Source organism: Gymnoscopelus braueri, assembly GCF_963280865.1.
Source record: "Gymnoscopelus braueri genome assembly, chromosome: 23".
Lineage (NCBI taxonomy): Eukaryota > Metazoa > Chordata > Actinopteri > Myctophiformes > Myctophidae > Gymnoscopelus > Gymnoscopelus braueri.
The window spans coordinates 22,559,494-22,576,685 of NC_137625.1; the positions used below are offsets into that span (position 1 = coordinate 22,559,494).

The 17,192-nt window shown below is 43.2% G+C and overlaps 2 protein-coding genes across 2 annotated transcripts in view; one reads left to right on the top strand and one right to left on the bottom strand.

Moving 5' to 3' along the window:
* Positions 1–666, bottom strand: part of tnnt2c (troponin T2c, cardiac) — a gene marked incomplete at its 5' end in the record, with an annotated part of 2,909 nt that extends 2,243 nt beyond the window's left edge. The window contains 1 exon segment of the mRNA XM_080421380.1: positions 12–666. Within this exon segment, the coding sequence (XP_080277506.1) occupies positions 12–666 (655 nt within the window).
* Positions 667–15,027: 14,361 nt separating this feature from the next.
* Positions 15,028–17,059, top strand: LOC308079591 (transcription termination factor 2, mitochondrial-like; the record flags this gene model as incomplete). The annotated part of the gene is made up of 2 exons (XM_080421141.1): positions 15,028–15,132; positions 15,849–17,059. The coding sequence occupies exons 1-2, from the start codon at positions 15,075–15,077 to the stop codon at positions 17,057–17,059; spliced, it is 1,269 nt and encodes a 422-aa protein (XP_080277267.1). The 5' UTR covers positions 15,028–15,074.
* Positions 17,060–17,192: the final 133 nt, after the last annotated feature.

Sequence of the window (17,192 nt, forward strand, 5' to 3'; positions counted from 1 at the left end):
GAGGGGCTTACGGCGTTCCAACAGCGCCTTTTTCTTCTCCTCGCGGGCCGTTAGCTTCTTGCCCTTCTTGCCCTGCTCCTGCTTTTGCAGGTAACCCCCAAAGGACTTATTGGTGAAGATTTTCTTTTTCTTGGCTTCCTCCTCTGCGCGGATCTTGGCCGCCTCCTCCTCCCGTCTCGATCGCTCCCCTGCCAGGCGCTCTTGGCGCTCCTTGTCTTGCTCTGAGCGGATTCTCTGCTGCTCCGAGCGGTCGGCGCGCCGGCGCTCTATGCGGCTGCGTAGCGTGACCAGCTCTTCCTCCTCCTTCTGACGGTTGGTGAAATGGAGCTCGATGAGGGACTGCAGGTCGGTGAAGTCCTTTTCCAGCCTCTTTTGGTGGAGGCCATCGAAGTCTACCTTCTCACCGTCTGGCAGCTTGGGAGGAGCGATGTTAGGCATAAAGGCTGTCTTCTGCCGCGGCCTGGACTCTTCCTCGCCATGTTCCGTCTCTTCCTGACCCTCGGTGGGCTTCTCTTCTTCAGCTACATCCTCATGTTCTTCCTCCTCCTCCTCCTCCTCCTCCTCCTCCTCCTCATATTCCTCCTCTTCCTCTTCTATCTGCTCCTCCTCGACTGCCTCGTCCTCCTCCTGCTCGCACTCCTCCACGATCTCCTCAGTGTCTGACATGATGTTCACGCTGTCTGAGGCACAGTTCAGAGTAGATAGACTGAGAGAGAGATTACACACAAACCAGCTGGTATCCTGAGCTGCACACAGAGGAGAATGAGGTGTTGGCCGTGTGGCTTGGGGTTTTTGAAGGGTTCGGCCTGACCATGTGACTGGGTGGCGCTGACCAAACTCTGCAGTCTAAGGGTCGGCAGCAGGGGAGATTTTCAGACAGATGGAATGGAGTCTATTTTCACACATTCACCAAGTCTTGACACCCCCTCACCCCCCTAGACCCCTGCTCTCTACCACGACCCCCTGGAGCACACACACACTCCCTCCTCATCATTCCTTTGTAAGGACAAGATGAGCGCCTATTTCAGAAACACAACAGATGCAATCTCACACACACGTCTCACACACGTCTCACACACACACACACACACACACACACACACACACACACACACACACACACACACACACACACACACACACACACACACACACACACACACACACACACACACACACACACACACACACACACACACACACACACACACACACACACGCTCTCCAGGCTTTCAACAAAGCAACAAATGTTCATCATTACATAGTTACATGCAGAGTCAGACTCTTCTACAAAATCATAAGATTTGACACAGAGAAAAGCTCTGGGGAAAGAATCCTTTGGGGAAACTTCTGTCTGGAAGCAATAACAAAAGATTAACAGAAGAATAACAATAATTCTCTATGCAAACTAATTACTTTTTTTAAAAAACTCTAATTAGGAAACATCCCTTCAGTACCCACCAAGACAGCTTAACCCATCGCAAAGGTTAGCTATCACTTAGAAATCTATTTTGCATAAGAATTTCCTTTAAAAACAAAAAAGGCTAAAAGGCTTATCAAAGCCTGTGAACATTTGAAAGGCCAGTACAGCTGTCACATTTTCAACCAGAAGAATTTCAAATTAGACCTGCACAGTGAATACATTTTACTATGCAGCATCAACAAACCAAAATGATTAATGATTTACTTAAGTTTGAGTAAGAAATAGCTATACTGTGTATAATCGCATACAGAAGTTACACACTCCCAAATGCAAAATAGGCAGATATATAATATAGTTGAGTCCTAAAAATCTCACGAATAAGAACAATGATTTACATGATAAGCTTCCCCATACACTGTGTTTGCGTATCCAGTCTGGAATGCCATTAAAACATTTTTGCTATTCGAGAAGGCAGCTCTCAGCACATTGAGTGGATTAAAATGTAATTGCTTCCACGTCATTTACTCCTCAGCTTGACGTTAGAGCACTGAAGTGATGCATGGCTGTACGCAAGTATTGACTTTTAGCAAAAGGACAAATGCAGTTTTAGTGGATGGGATAATTGACAGAAAGGGACAGGTGCTCAGTTGGCGTCTGTGAGCATCCCCCGTGAACACAGAGAATGCCGAAAAAAAGTTCTACTCTGTTAGATACAGTAGTGGGAAAAGTACTCAAATGTTTTACTTAAGTAAAAGTATCAATACTGCAATGTAGAAGTATTCCGTTACAAGTAAAAGTCCGGAATTCAAAATTTACTTGAGTAAAAGTACAAAAGTATTGGTATCAAAATGTACTGAAGTACCAAAAGTAGAAATTACTCATTATGCAGGATGTCCCATTTCACAAGTTTTCAAATGTATAAAATGAATAAAAATCATTAGAAAATAGCAGATCTACAAGCTCACAATGCGTCGCATCGCGACGCATTGTGAGCTTGTAGATCGGCTATTTTCAAATGGCCGAAATGTATATAGGGCTGAAGTGGGTAATAATAATAAAAATCTACAAAGTAACTAGTAACTAAAGTTTTCAAATAATTGTAGTGGAGTATAAGTACAATATTTGCCTCTGAGATGTAATGGAGTAGAAGTAAAAGTATTGGAAATTGGAAATACTCAATTAAAGTACAAATACCTCAAAATTGTACTTAAGTACAGTACTTGAGTACATGTACTTAGTTACTTTACACCACTGATTAGATGTTCCTTCTTATGATAAAGTTATTATATATGGGGCAGATGAGAAGACATATAGCAGATACAGTGTTTCAAATGGACAGAGTTGGACGGTGGCCATAGAACATATGGAAATCATGTCTGAAAGCCCTTGAAAGAAATCCCATCTCTGTCTTATCCCATACTGTAAATACACAGGAGTTCAGCCCTGCCACGCATAGCTTGAGAACAGCAGGTGGTGTGAGTTTAATCAAGCCACTCATTGGTTGCTGGTGGCAAGGGACAACTGTGTCTATCAATAGGAACAAAGAGAGGCAGCAAATGACGGGTTTATTAATAGCAACCCTCTCCTGGTTCTTGGCAATTAGAATTAACATACTTTACAATTTGACTGTACATTAAAATCACACTGAATTGAAGATATACTTCAACCCATGACGATTGGTTTGCCTTCAAAGTTTCAGATTATACTGTATATAATGCAACCAACATCAAACAGTGTTTTGCCAGTGAAAAATATAGAGTATAGTGAAGATAAAGTACTACAAGTTAAGTAAAGCTTCTAACTGAGCATTTTATTTCAGCAAGCTACTAACTGTCAAGAATTCACAGCACCCACAAAATATAGTCGAATACTGCAGTTCATCTCCCAGAATGATTTTGCTACACCCAACTATACGATGTGTCTCAGTTCTTTTCGGCAAGCAACACCATTGTGCAATGGAGTATAAATTAAGCTTAATTTGTAATCTAATCTCTGTTCTGTTCTGGTGAGAGTATATACTGGAAGTTGAGTCATTCTTTCAAAAGTGAATGTGTTTATCTTGCCAGTGGAAACTATGAACTAACAAAGGACTTGCTGCTTGACTTGAATTTAGTGTCGGTACAATTACCTAGACAGCTGAATATACAGCTTGTTCTAAAACGCAGAGGGAGAGAGAGCATTGGTACAGCTTAAACAGTAGTAGTTAATAATAAAGATTCATCGGGCAGCAAGAGGGTAGAAAAGGCAGCAAGAGGGTAGAAAAGGGGGGAGTAATTAAACATTTTACTGACACAAATTGCTGATTGTTTGCAGCACATGGATGCCGTGAATGTCATGCATGCATGTTTATACTATGAGTAAGTCAGTCAGTCAGTTAGTTACCAACATTGACTATTATAAGCTTAAGAGGGAATTCCAGCTATATCCAGGTTCTGGCTAAACTAGGCTTGCCACCTTTTCTTGGTGGGGTGAAAATGAGGTTGAAATAAGATTAGCAAAATTACTACTCTATTTATGTCCACTTTAACTTGATTTGTGCACTTTGGTGTTCTGTCAGGTTTCAAAGTTGAGTTTGTGGTTTTACCTTCTTTTCTAAATCGTCAATGCAAGGGGGGAAATGTAAGACTTTCTGGGGCCTTCACTGAGACAGAACACAAAGGATCAAACAATAAGCCAAAAGAAACAAAACATAATGTAGTAAAGATTTTTGTTCCAAGATACCAGTCATGACAAAATGGCAACAGCAGCCTTTGTAACCAATGCCCTTTCAACAAACATACAGACATCAGACATCAACAAAGACCAAAGCTCTCTGGAATAGGCCAAACGCTTTCAGGATTTCAAATTGTTCAGGAAGCAAAGAGGGTTGACTAATAAGTGGAAATCAATAATTAATTCTTAATCTATTCCTAATAAAGTGTAGAGAAAAAAACGATGACAAAACTACAGTTATTTTCACAACTTGTAGACAGTAGCCAACTGGCCATATGATACAAAGGGGTGTACACCATACACTGCATGAGTCATCTGTCTTTTTCTGTGATGGCAAAGTCTTACCTGTTGAGGGAGGAGGAAAAGCTAGGGGACAATCTGCAAAAAGAGAAGAAAAAAGTATTTTATTTTTTAAAGGACACATTTTATTTGGCTTAATTTTTGCATAAAGTACTGAACCTTTAGACCATATTCTACCCTCCAAATGTGGCACTCAGCTTACACATACTTACACTCAAATGACCACAATGGAAAAACTATTATCATTTTGCAGATTATTGGGATGCTGAGACTTTAGATTTTTCACCGTTATAAATTTAGGGTTAGTATTCTTTTGCCACTTCATAGTGAATTTCTTCCTGCATTGTCATCCGTTTTAATGAACTACAGAGGAACATGTTTAAATGCTTTATTCAAAGAGTGTGAAAGAGACACTCTGACTTGAGAGACTAGGTTCAGACCCTCTCATCTCTGTATTATACAGAGAACTGCATCCTTATGTCCTTTTCCTTCTCTCAATATACTCATTGAAGCCTTGTTTGAACTTTCAAAAATTTGACCACTTAAAATTATGTATTAGTTATTTAACAAGATTTGTCATTAGTATTATGTGAGAGAAGAAAAGGATGTCTGCACACAGTGTAGCAGCTCCCAGGAACAACTTTATTTGAGGACAAAGTTTCGAATGTCTACCGGGTCTTCATCAGGTCTGATGAAGTCCCAGTAGCGGTCGAAACATTGTCGATGTGGCTCTGGACAACCGGATCTTCATATATATGGCTATTTATGGGCATATCGGGTTTGTTTATGGTTATGTCTGAGTCATAGTGAAATGCCTATATATGGGCGTATGGGGTTTGTTTATGGTTATGTCTGAGGCCCCTTTCCCACCGGTTGAACCGGTTCCATTCTTTTTTCCAGACAAATTTTGAACCAGTTCAGAGTGTTTCCTCTGAAAATGAATTGGTTCTGAACCCTAAAAGTTGGTTTGGAACTGGAACCAAAAATACAAAAAAGGAAAAGGGAAACTGTATCTGCCATTGACGATCTAATTTAGAACGGAACCAGTTCTAGAACCGAAGTTCTTTAGGTGGAAAAGGGGCCAGAGTGACGTGGCCGTGGTCCGCCGGCCGGCCGGTCCTCCTAGGCCAATTTCTTATATAGGATAGTTTCTTAAATTGGAGTATTTCTTCTCTGACCCTTGTCCTACAGATAAAGAAATAACAGATGCCAGTGGGATGAGAGACAGCAGGACCTGAGTAAGCCTCATGAGATACTATCTCATGAGGCAGAGGGCTGGGAACCTCATCTAGTGACAAATCATCCAAAGAGGAACAAATTAGGCTTCGGTGACAGAGGAACATCATGCATTGTCCAGAGAAGGACAAATGTATGTTATGGGTAATTTTGGAGTGCTATTTTGTCCTTCAAGGAAGGAAAAGTTCAGAAGGCTGGAAGACAGGGGAGCTTTATTTCTTAGTCACTAAAATGGACTGAAGAACCGTTTGCTTATATTTTCCCCAGAGGCTTTCTGTATCTCAGCAAGCTCATTTAGAGTATACTAAATTTTCCCCAATTAATTAACCTACAATAAGGTAAGTTACCATTGTATTTGTTCAATTTTTCTTTAAATGAATAAAAGATGACAGGCATGTGTGAAAGTCATTGTTAAAAAGCTCTGGCTTTTCATGCTTTGTAAGCACTGCTGGGTAGCTTATTGACTAAGCTGCTAGGCCGCAGTTTGTAAATAAGAATTTGTTCTTCATCTTTCCATGCTTGGTTTAATAAACGTGAAAAAAAAAGACTTTCACATTACAATATCCACAAGCCTATTGTCTTAGCCTTGCGTGGCCAGACAATATCACGCGACACACTAATTAGCCGAGGGCTAAAGTGCAATGCAATTTTGCAAAGGCAGATTCGTCTGGAACCAGGCTACTATTGTCTGAATTGCATTTTATATCAATGACTTTTTAATGTCAATGAAACTGACATTCCTATTCAATTCAAAAGCTATAATTACTTGGTTAGCACAATATGGTTTACATAGTTTCATTTTTAGCTTGGCATACATACGTTTATTAATTTAAACCTGCTTCAGTGGCTCATGCTATATAAAACATACTGCAAGTCTCTTCAGTGAATTCAGTCTCCTTGAAATGCTTGGTTTTGGTTGGTACCGTATTTATCCACTAGGTGGTAGTGTTAGCCTATAGTAGTAGCCTATACCAGTGGTTCTCAGCCTGTGGGGGTCCCCAGATGACAGTGAAGTGACAATTTAAGGACCTTTAGGACATTTTGAATACCGAAAAAGAAGAAGAAAAGAAAAAGACCACTACTGCGTCAAAAGTAATCAACAAACTATACTATATAACTGGTCAAATTGTCAAATAATATAAGAAAGAGGCAAACATTTTGAAAATAGCCTTGCAAGGTGAGCTTGTTATGAGCTGCTTGTTGTGAGCTGCTATTTTGTATCTGTGGAACCAAGTCAACTCCTACATTCCAAGTGCTTGTCAGGATGGGGGGTCCCCAGTTCAAATATGATTATTTTGCCTGAAAAGGTATACCACAGACTGTCACAATACTTTTCTCCCTGCTGCTTTGCATTTTGGACAATATTGTTTTAATGGCCAACATCTACTCATGGATGCCACAAACACGCATGTGGTGCTAAGAATGCTGCTGTGTTTCTGCAGAACTATACGTTTTAAAACATGTGCCTATATAATTCATTTCAAACATCTTGAAAGCAGAGCAACTTCCTTCACCTTATAAACCAATAAACCAGACTTTGATTTGAATAGAATTGCAAATACAATCAGCTCGGTGGTTTTCAACCAGTGGTCCTTGAGGGGGTTCCAGGTGGTCCCCAGCTAAAAGATGGATAGTTAGGGAACCAAATGGACCCTTTCACCCTTATTAGATCTGTAACTGATGAGATTGTAAAATGAAACCAAATGGACCCTTATGGGTCCATTTGGTTTCATTTTACACTCTCAACAGTTAAATTATTGTTAAACATCTTGCATTACTTGATTAAGAAGTGTATAATTACAATTAGAGAATATAGAAGAATCGTAACTTTGATCAACGTTTGCCTGTTATCTCTCTACCACATCAATACAGCATTGATGGAACTGTGGAGATAATCTTATCCAACAATAACAAAATATACTACGTTTTGGGTCTGAGAGGCTATATGTCATCAAATGGTGGTCCGTGGCTCTAATGCCAACTAAATAATGGTCCGATTAGCTGTAGTATACAACTCTCGTAGACGTATTTATGATTCTGACGTCTACAATCTACGAGAGTTGTAGGGTTCACGCCCCATGGAGACAGGGACTTTCTGCACTATGCCCCGTAGACACTCCAAACATGTACAAATTGAAAATAAAGGTGCTTACTCCAACGCTCCAAATGTTAACTGTCGCTACGGGGTAGTAGTTTAACGTAATAACCCATATATTTTAATAAAGAAGTGTTTTAATGCCATCTGTGGCCGATTCTGTCAGAAGTTCCCAATGGGCGGTAGTGACGGTGACGCGCCCATCTGGTGAAACCCGGAATAATACTCAATGTAAACAGGAAGTAAACGAGGGTGAAAAAATGGCGTTCGGCCACAGACGGCATTAAAACACTTCTTTATTGAAAGATATGGATTATTACATTAAACTACTACCCCGTAGCGACAGTTAACATTTGGGGCGTGGGGGTAAGCACCTTTATTTTCAATTTGTACATGTTTGGAGTGTCTACGGGGCATAGTGCAGAAAGTCCCTGTCTCCATGGGGCGTGAACTCTCGTAGATTGAAGACGTCAGAATCAACTCAAAATACCATCAACGGCTCCACTGTCACCTGTCTGCGGGCAACAGGGGGTCCACCACCTTGTTAGAAAACAGTCAGCTACATCTTACTCAGGCTACTGGGTCAGGGTAAGTAGGCTACTAAAGTGTGATTCGTTTGCTGCATGACGCACGGGTTTCTCGTATTTTGCAGCTGTGTGCGTCACGCTGGAGACGAATTATTACTTTAGTACGCTGACCTTACTGACCTCACTTTGTGACAAGACCAAAATATTGTCTACTTTTGACTCCACTCCATTTCTATTAGATTTAATATCGACAGATTTAACAAGCACCTGTTTGGTGCGGTGTGCAACGTGCATCGATACACCTGTTCTGCTGCTGCTGATAACTCCAAAAAGGCTGTATGTATGTTTGAACACTGTCGCCTCACCTATTTGTTTGGTACCTCTCCTCTGGTACAGGTATAAGCCACGCCCCCCCGAGCCATGAATTTCAGAATAAAAGCTCACAAAATTATTATTTTAAGTTACATAAAGAAAATAGGTTTACGTTAAAAATGGCTAATATCAATCACACTGATTAAAATACTTAGCAATATGTATATTTATAAGTTAAATACAGAAATTAAACTAAAATCCATTCTGTATGAATTAGTAATAATTATGTAGCCTATAATCCATTATGCATGAATGATGTTGTATTTTAGAAATCCTGGTTTAGTACAATTGAATCCACTTGTACTGTTGCTTTTAAATGTCCTTTCTTGAAATATTTTCTTTTTTCTTTTTTTTTTTGTAGGCACTTTGATTTGAATTTTGTCTGAAATGTGCTATCCTTTATTAAAATTGCCTAGAAGGTGGGTGGACGGCGTCGGTGGGTCGACGATGGACGTCATAAACGTAACTTGCAAGGCACACAGCACAAACGCTGTTCAGGGGTCTGCCATCACAATAGCCACACCAGAGGCCATGTGTGGCCCCCAGGGACTGGGTGCGACAGGCAAACTTGGCACAAACATTGTTTAGGGGTCTGGCATGACCCCTAAACAATGTTCACAATGTTCACAAATAGTCACACCAGGGGCCATGTGTGGCCCCAAGGAGCCACAGGTGTACCGTTGCTCCGATCTGCACCAAACTTGCCTCAAACACTGTTCAGGGCTCTGCCATGATAAGTCACACCAGGGGCCATGTTTGGCCCCCAGAGGCCACGTTAGGGTCCACGTGAGGACCACGTGGGGCCCCTGGGTGCCACAGGTGCACCGTTGCTCCAATCTGCACCAAACCTGGCCCAACACTGTTCATGGGTCTGCCATCAGAATAGCGACATCAGAGTCCACATGTGGGGGCCACCATAGACCGTAAAAAAGAATGGACAAAGTGACGCCATTGGTTTCTACAGACCTGTTTTGAAGCCTGTTTTTCAGCGATTTCAAATCTTGGCTGCAACCACAGCGAGGGCGGGTCTTCACTCCGTAGAACCAGTAGAAACCCTAGAAACATACCCTACTTTGTCATTAATTTTAAAATTAATGGGACCATAATTTACTAAACGCATATCATGATGATTCAAAAAAAGACTTTAAACTTGCAATTAAAAACATAAAGTGTTTATGAAAAGTTTTACTAAGGTAATAAAATCAAGTATAAAGTCCACCCAAAACCTCATTCAGTTGTATTGAGATTATAGTGTATTGTGACCGGTAGAAGGTGAAATAGCCACATCTGCTGGGCTATTAATAGGAACAGCACCCTGAAAGAGGGCTTGGGGGCCACAGGTGCACCCACTGCACCGTCGCTCCAATCTATACCCAACTTAGCAAAAACACTGTGTAGGGGTCTAGCATGACATTAGTCCCACCAGGGGCCACATTTAGGTCAGGGACCCCCGGGGGCCACAGGCACACTGTTGCTCCAATTTGCACTAAACTTGGCACAAACATTGTTCAGGGGCCTGACATGACAGGCCCGAAAATTGCACACATATGGGGCACTACAGCAGTGTTTAACAATTCAAATGGACATAACTCGGTGACCATTGCTCTGATCAGCGCAACATGGGGCTGGATATGTGGATATCTGCCTGGCATTATGCTTGTAAACACACACACACACGCACGCGCACACGCACACGCACACGCACACACACACACACAGAAGACAGCTAGTTCAAGCATTCACCGTATTCATATTATATTCAATAGCCACACAACAGGGATCAGCTTAAGTAGATCATCTCAGATGTTTCCGTAAAGTGAACAAAGATTTCTGTGTCGTTTCATTCATGAGGGGTCATGTAGTGTCTGTCTGTCTGTCTGTCTGTCTGTCTGTCTGTCTGTCTGTCTGTCTGTCTGTCTGTCTGTCTGTCTGTCTGTCTGTCTGTCTGTCTGTCTGTCTGTCTGTCTGTCTGTCTGTGTGTGTGTGTGTGTGTGTGTGTGTGTGTGTGTGTGTGTGTGTCCAAAACTATTACTTTTCAGGATTCAAATTGAAAAGTATCAAATGTAGCAGATCTGCAAGCTCAAAATGCGTTGCTTCGCACCACGTTTCGAGCTTGTGGATCTGCTACATTTGATACTTTTGTGTGAAGCTGTAGTTTGATAACGATATCATTATTATCACTTTTTCAGCAATCGTGTCAAGATGTGTCGGCTGTTCCAGTAACAGTGAACAAAGCTTTCTGTGTGGTTTCATTCAGAAGTGAGCTGGGAATCAGGTCCATCCTTATTCGTCCACAGACAACAGGCTGATGCTTGGAGCCCAATGCTGTTCTTCACACTCTGAAGAACAGAATAGGCACAGCCATAGATATATATATAAAGGCTAGATGGCTCAAGGGGGCGTCGCAAGCGTAGCTCAACCGCGGCCATCTTGCGACAGTCATTCATAACATTATGTCTATGGTGCATGTACTATTGAATTAACCATAGCGTGCTCAATTTTCATCCAATTTTCAAACGGTTTGGTGTGTTGTAAACACCAAAGATGTAGTTATGATACTGCATACTTATAATGCAGTAAAAAAAATAAAAAATAACATTAAGTATGCATTATCATAACTACATCTTTGGTGTTTACAACACACCAAACCGTTTGAAAATCGGATGAAAATTGAGCACGCTATGGTTAATTCAATAGTACATGCCCCATAGACATAATGTTATGAATGACTGTCGCAAGATGGCCGCCATGTGGCCAAGGGCGTATCGTCATTGGGGCCACCGAGGCCATGGCCCGGTCTGTAAAACCCTGCTTCCCCAGGGGAAAAAAACAAAAAATCAACATAACAACATTAGCATCCCCTCACCCTATTCTGTTGTAGCCAACCACAGAAATTCGCCTTTGTTTCCAAATCGGGCTTATTTGCATTCGGCCGAATTGTTAATTGTTAATGGCCATTAAAAACCAGTTTCCCCGTCAAACCGGTTCTCTTGCCAGGTAAACAGTATAAAGAGGGGCCAGAAATAGCTCCACATTTCATTTTTGTCGTGACTTGTGACTAGTCTACTACTCTACAACATGAAGAAGCCACCAACCAAAAAACGATTCGTCCAGAGCAGCATGCTACTACACTTCGCCGCCAGCTCCAGCAAGACGCCAGCAAAGGAGGACAGCAGCAGACAGTGCCAGGACACCAGCGCTCATCACCGTGCCAGCGACGACTGCCCCACCAGCGGCTGCTGGTGAGGGGCCAGTGGGGCCACAACCAGCAGCCACCACAACGCCAGACCCGCCACCACCAGCAACCATCGCCGCGGCCAGCAGCACCATACCAGTGCGCCCCTGCTCCCCGGATTCCAGCGGCGCAGTTGCGCCTACAGACCTCTCTGCTATCGACGAGCCCGCAACTCAACCCAAACTAAGCCCCGTCGTATTAAGCTGTAACAGACAAGGCTGCTATATGTTTGCACTGCAGTGCACTGTATTTGATTTGTTAACTTTGCTGTTGTAAATACACTTTTGAGAATAAAAAAACATACATTGATTATACTTGCATATTGTGTTTTATTCACGTTTCTCTCTCTTGCATTAACGCTGATGGTAATTCTCAATAGACTGTCACTTATCAGCCATCGTTGGGGGAGGGGGGGCGAGGGGGGGGGGGGTTAAGAATCTGGCCCGGTCCACGTTAGAACCCACCATACGCTACTGCATGTGGCAACGTCGTACTCCATTGGCCAGCAGCGCGGGTGAGTCATCTAGCCTTTATATATATCTATGGGCGCAGCCACATTGGAAAGAAATTGGGCCTCTTCCTTACTTCCTACATGGAAGGTTGTGCACTTGGTGACAAGTTTTTGATTTTTGGCATGGTGTTAGGTATGGGCATAAGGTTTTCAAAACCTATCGCAAACAAGTTGGACTCGCCCCCCTAGTGGTCGGTATGCAATGAATCCAATATTTGAAGGGCCAGTATATGGTTGAATCCCCAAATAATTGATAGAAAATATTTTTCAATGGATTCTGTTCAGCAGGGGCGCGGCCACTGCGTTCTGATTCAAATCAACAGCCAATGAAGAAAGGGGGGCGGGATCCACATGCAGTGGGTGTTGCATGTAAATAGGAGCGACGGGAAGCAGCGCCATTGTTGTGTACTGTTTGCCTCTCGTCGGACTGTTTAGACGAGTTGCACAGCTCTCAGACCGGTAAGAGGCATGTCCACTCAGATTCTGAGCGTAAGTTACATCCCGCCCACAAATACTAGGGCTCTGGCCCAGAAGTTTCCTCGCCCCTCCCGTTTGTATGCGAGAGCTGGCGGAAACTTCGGGGAACTCAGATTACATGCACACCGGCTCCGAATTTACTGTGCGGCGATGCGATGCGTTTTTTTCCAATCGAACCCAGTTCGATTCGTGCGTCTTTTCGCATGCGGTAAACCTGATTGTCTAATAGCACCCTGTCTGCAAAGGCCTTTAGGTTAGGAATAAGGTTAGGGTTAGGCATAGTTTTACTGAGGTTACGTTTAGGAATAAGGTTAGGTTTAGGCATAGTTTTACTGAGGTTACATTTAGGAATACCCGGTGGCAACCGTTCCGAGGTCGCCGGATTAAACCCAGGGCGAGCGGGTTTTGGGGGGAGGGTTCTTCAGAGCTTAAAATGGCTATAAACTGGGAGGGAATATGTCAAAAATCATAAAAACTTTGCATTTGGTAACTAGTTTTAGATTTTTGGCATGATGTTAGGTAGGCTATAAGTTTTTCAAAAGAATACCAAAATGCTCGCCCCAAAACACAGTTGCCCTGGTGCAAATTCGGCGACCTCGGAACGGTCGCCACCTGGTATTCCTAGTGCCCACATGTGCCTAATGCCCACATGTCCCTAGTGCCCACCTCTCCAAGTGCCCACCTCTCCAGGTGCCCACATGTCCCTAGTGCCCAGATGTCTCCACCCTTAAGCGCCCACTCATCCAGGTGCCCACATGTCCCTAGTGTCCAGATGGTTTTGGTGCCCAGTTGTCCCTAGTGCCCAGGTGCCCACATGTCCCTAGTGCCCAGGTGGTTTTGGTGCCCAGTTATCAATAGTGCCCAGATGGTTTTGGTGCGGTGCCCACCTGACCGGTTACACTTTTTTTTTTTTTTTTTACACTGTTTTATTGACTGAACAAGCTTCACACAAATCGATCTCTTTTGTTTTGACCTCGGCTCCATTTGTTTGTATTGAATATGCATCCACGCCGGCTGCGTACCCGATACGACCCCGCCCCCTCGAGGTGCGCGCGGCGTGAGAACCAACGTGAACAGCAGTTCCATTCAATGGTGTTATGAAAGCTGAGGAGTGACTGACTGACTGCTGGCCATAATAACATAACAACGACACGTCTCGAAGTCCAGCGGATTGGAAAACTGGTAAAGCATTTACATTATGAAGATGTGATCCTTGTTTTGGAATGACTCTTTAATGCAGAATGATCATGTTGTTTACATCGCTTTCTCTGATCCTCGATAAGGCGTCCCTTTGGCTGTGCTGTCACTGTGTCCATGCATTCAGTAGTACACCGTGTTCTTAATATGTTCCAGGCGTGCATCACGGGTACATCATATATGGTCAGTGGTGGAAAAAGTACTCAATTATTTTTTTACCTAAGTAAAGGTATCAATACTGCAATGTAGAAATACTCTGTTACAAGTAAATACAAAATTTACTTGAGTAAAAGCACAAAAGTATTGGTATGAAAATGTACTTAAAGTACCAAAAGTAGAAAATACTCATTATGCAGAATGTCCCGTTTCACAAGTTTTCAAATCTATAAAATGTACAAAATTATTTTGAAAATAGCAGATCTACAACGACCTTATAGATCTGCTATTTTCAAATGGCCGAAATGTAGGCTACACTGTATATATAGGGCTGAAGGGGTTAATGTATGTTCTGTAAATCTACAAAGTAACTAGTATAAACCTATCAAATAATTATAGTGGAGTAAAAGCAGAATATTTGCCTCTGAGATGTAGTGGAGTACAGTATCTCTCGTAGATGTATTTGATCGATTTTGACCTGTTTTATCTCTACGAGAGTCTTAGCTACCACCCCCTAGAATGCCCTGGAATGTCAGCTTCAAGCCCGTACTTCTCCAAACCTTTACAAATGCAAAATATAAGGTGCTTTCCCGCGTGCCCCACATTTTAACTCAGTGTCTGGCGTGTTTGTGCAATGTATTAGTCCATATTTTTCAATAAATAAGTGTTATAAACCCGTTTGTGGCCGATTCTGTCGGAAGTTCCTAATGGGTGGTAGTGACGGGGCGCATCCGGTGAAAGCCGGAATTACACTCAACGTAAACAGGAAGTAAACGAGGGGGGGGATGGCGTTCGGCCACAGACGGGATTAAAACACTGCTTTATTGAAAACTATGGACTATTACATTGCACAAACACGCCGGACAACGAGTAAACATTTGGGGCACGCGGGTAAGCATCATGTTTGGAGAAGTACGGGCTTTGGAGCTGACATTCCAGGGCAATAATAATATATTATATAACCTATTGCTTCTAGTTGCCCGCAGACGCGTACCCGCTTTTGCCACTGTGTTGTTGAAGGACAACGGACACGCGCTAATGAGAAATAAAAATAAAGCCTGTCAAACAGCTGCGTGCATTAGCGCTACTTAGTTACTTTCCACCACTGATTGGAACACATTGTATGTTGTAGTCTTGCAGGCTTGAGACTGCAAATTAACATTATTGTTACATTTCTGTTGGTAGTTAAAGCTGCACTAGTATATGTAACTTTCCTCTTACCCCGGATTTGAACCTGGTTTCCTACACAAGTGCTGACATTTACCATTGAGCTAACAGAGCCTGCTGGCTTGCTCAGGGGATACATTTAATCCTGACCATCAGGTCAAAATTCATGTCAGATCCTGTGTCTAGGTGAGACATGACATTTGACTCGATCTAAATGTCTCAATAAAAGAGCAGGTAGACAAAATACAACCACCCCAATTGTATACGTTATATTGTATTAACATACTCTACCATACAGATTGGACAAAATTACATTTTATTATTTTAAAAAAAGTTACATAGTGCGGCTTTAAATATTATGCAGCCTTGACACAATAGCAGAGACATTCAGCACAAGAGATAACAGAAACAAACAAGTAATTATTTTTTTTGTACCACAGATCATCTGCACTTTGGTAAATTTCTACTGGCAACCATGCTCCGTGCCACCACCGCGTCCCTGTGCACCTACTGCCAAAGAATGAGGGTCTTCATTCCTCCCTCCGCTGCCTCCACCTCTACCGTGACTGCTCCTAATAACAAGCGAGTGGAGAACCAGCACACAGTGGATGCACTCTATGAACTGTCAGTAGACATCCGTAAGGTGCGCAAGTTCAAAGGCTGGGTGCTGGCTGAGAACACGTCATACGTGTCCGAAATGGCTGACTTGTTGAGGGACATGGGCGCAGACACTGCATCCATTGCCCAGGTCTTGGAGGCGCATCCCGAAGCTGTCCTGTGTCGGCCAGAGGACGTGGCGGCCCAGCGGGACCTGTGGATGTCCGTGTGCCCCAACAGGCGTGAGCTGATAGGCATCATCGAGAAATTCCCCGCCTCATTCTTCACGATCACCCACCATGCCAACCAACAGGCCAACATCCAGTATCTCAAGAGCCTGTGCCTCAGCAAACGAATCATAGGCAAACTGATGGCCAGTGCCCCTCAGAGCTTCAGCCAGCCCGTGGAGATGAACAAGGAAGTTATCCACACGCTGCGAGAGACCTACCTGGACCTGGGCGGAGATGAGGCCAATGTGCGCGTCTGGCTCCAAAAGCTCCTCAGCCAGAACCCATACATCCTGATGCGGCCTGTCGAGGCCTGGAGGGACAGCCTGGGTTTCCTACGGGATCAGGGCTTCACTACAGAGGAGCTCCTAAAACTGGTCTCAAGCCTTAGGGCCTCGATGGCGGAGCTGCAGCCAGAGGCCATGGGTCATGCCCTGGGCTACATTGAGGGAGCTCTCCTTTGCACTAAGGAAGAACTCAAGGACATAGTAATGCGCTGTCCCACCATATTGTATTATTCCGTGCCTACCCTGATTGCACGGTTCCAGGGACTGATGGACGTGGGAGTGAGCATGGAACAGATAAAAGAGTCTCCCAATGTGCTGGAGCTCACCACACAGATTGTGCTCTATCGCATCCAGAAACTGGCATCTTATGGGTACGACGTGCGATGGGGTAGCTTGGATGTTATCGTAGGAAACAAGAAGGACTTTGAAATGAGCTACGACAAATTGCATCTTAGGCGACAGCGACCCATGTTCAATCCTGTGGCTCCTCTCAGGTCTGCAGAAAAAGCCGGAATTACACTCAACATGCAAGAGGAGTGAATTTTGAGGCAATATTTTGTTTATACCGTATGTGGGTAAAGGGCTTTATGAAAAATAAACTTTGGGAGAAGTAACAATATATGGAGCCTGGTTAATCTTATAGTGACCCACAACTCTTGTAAAGATTGGAAGG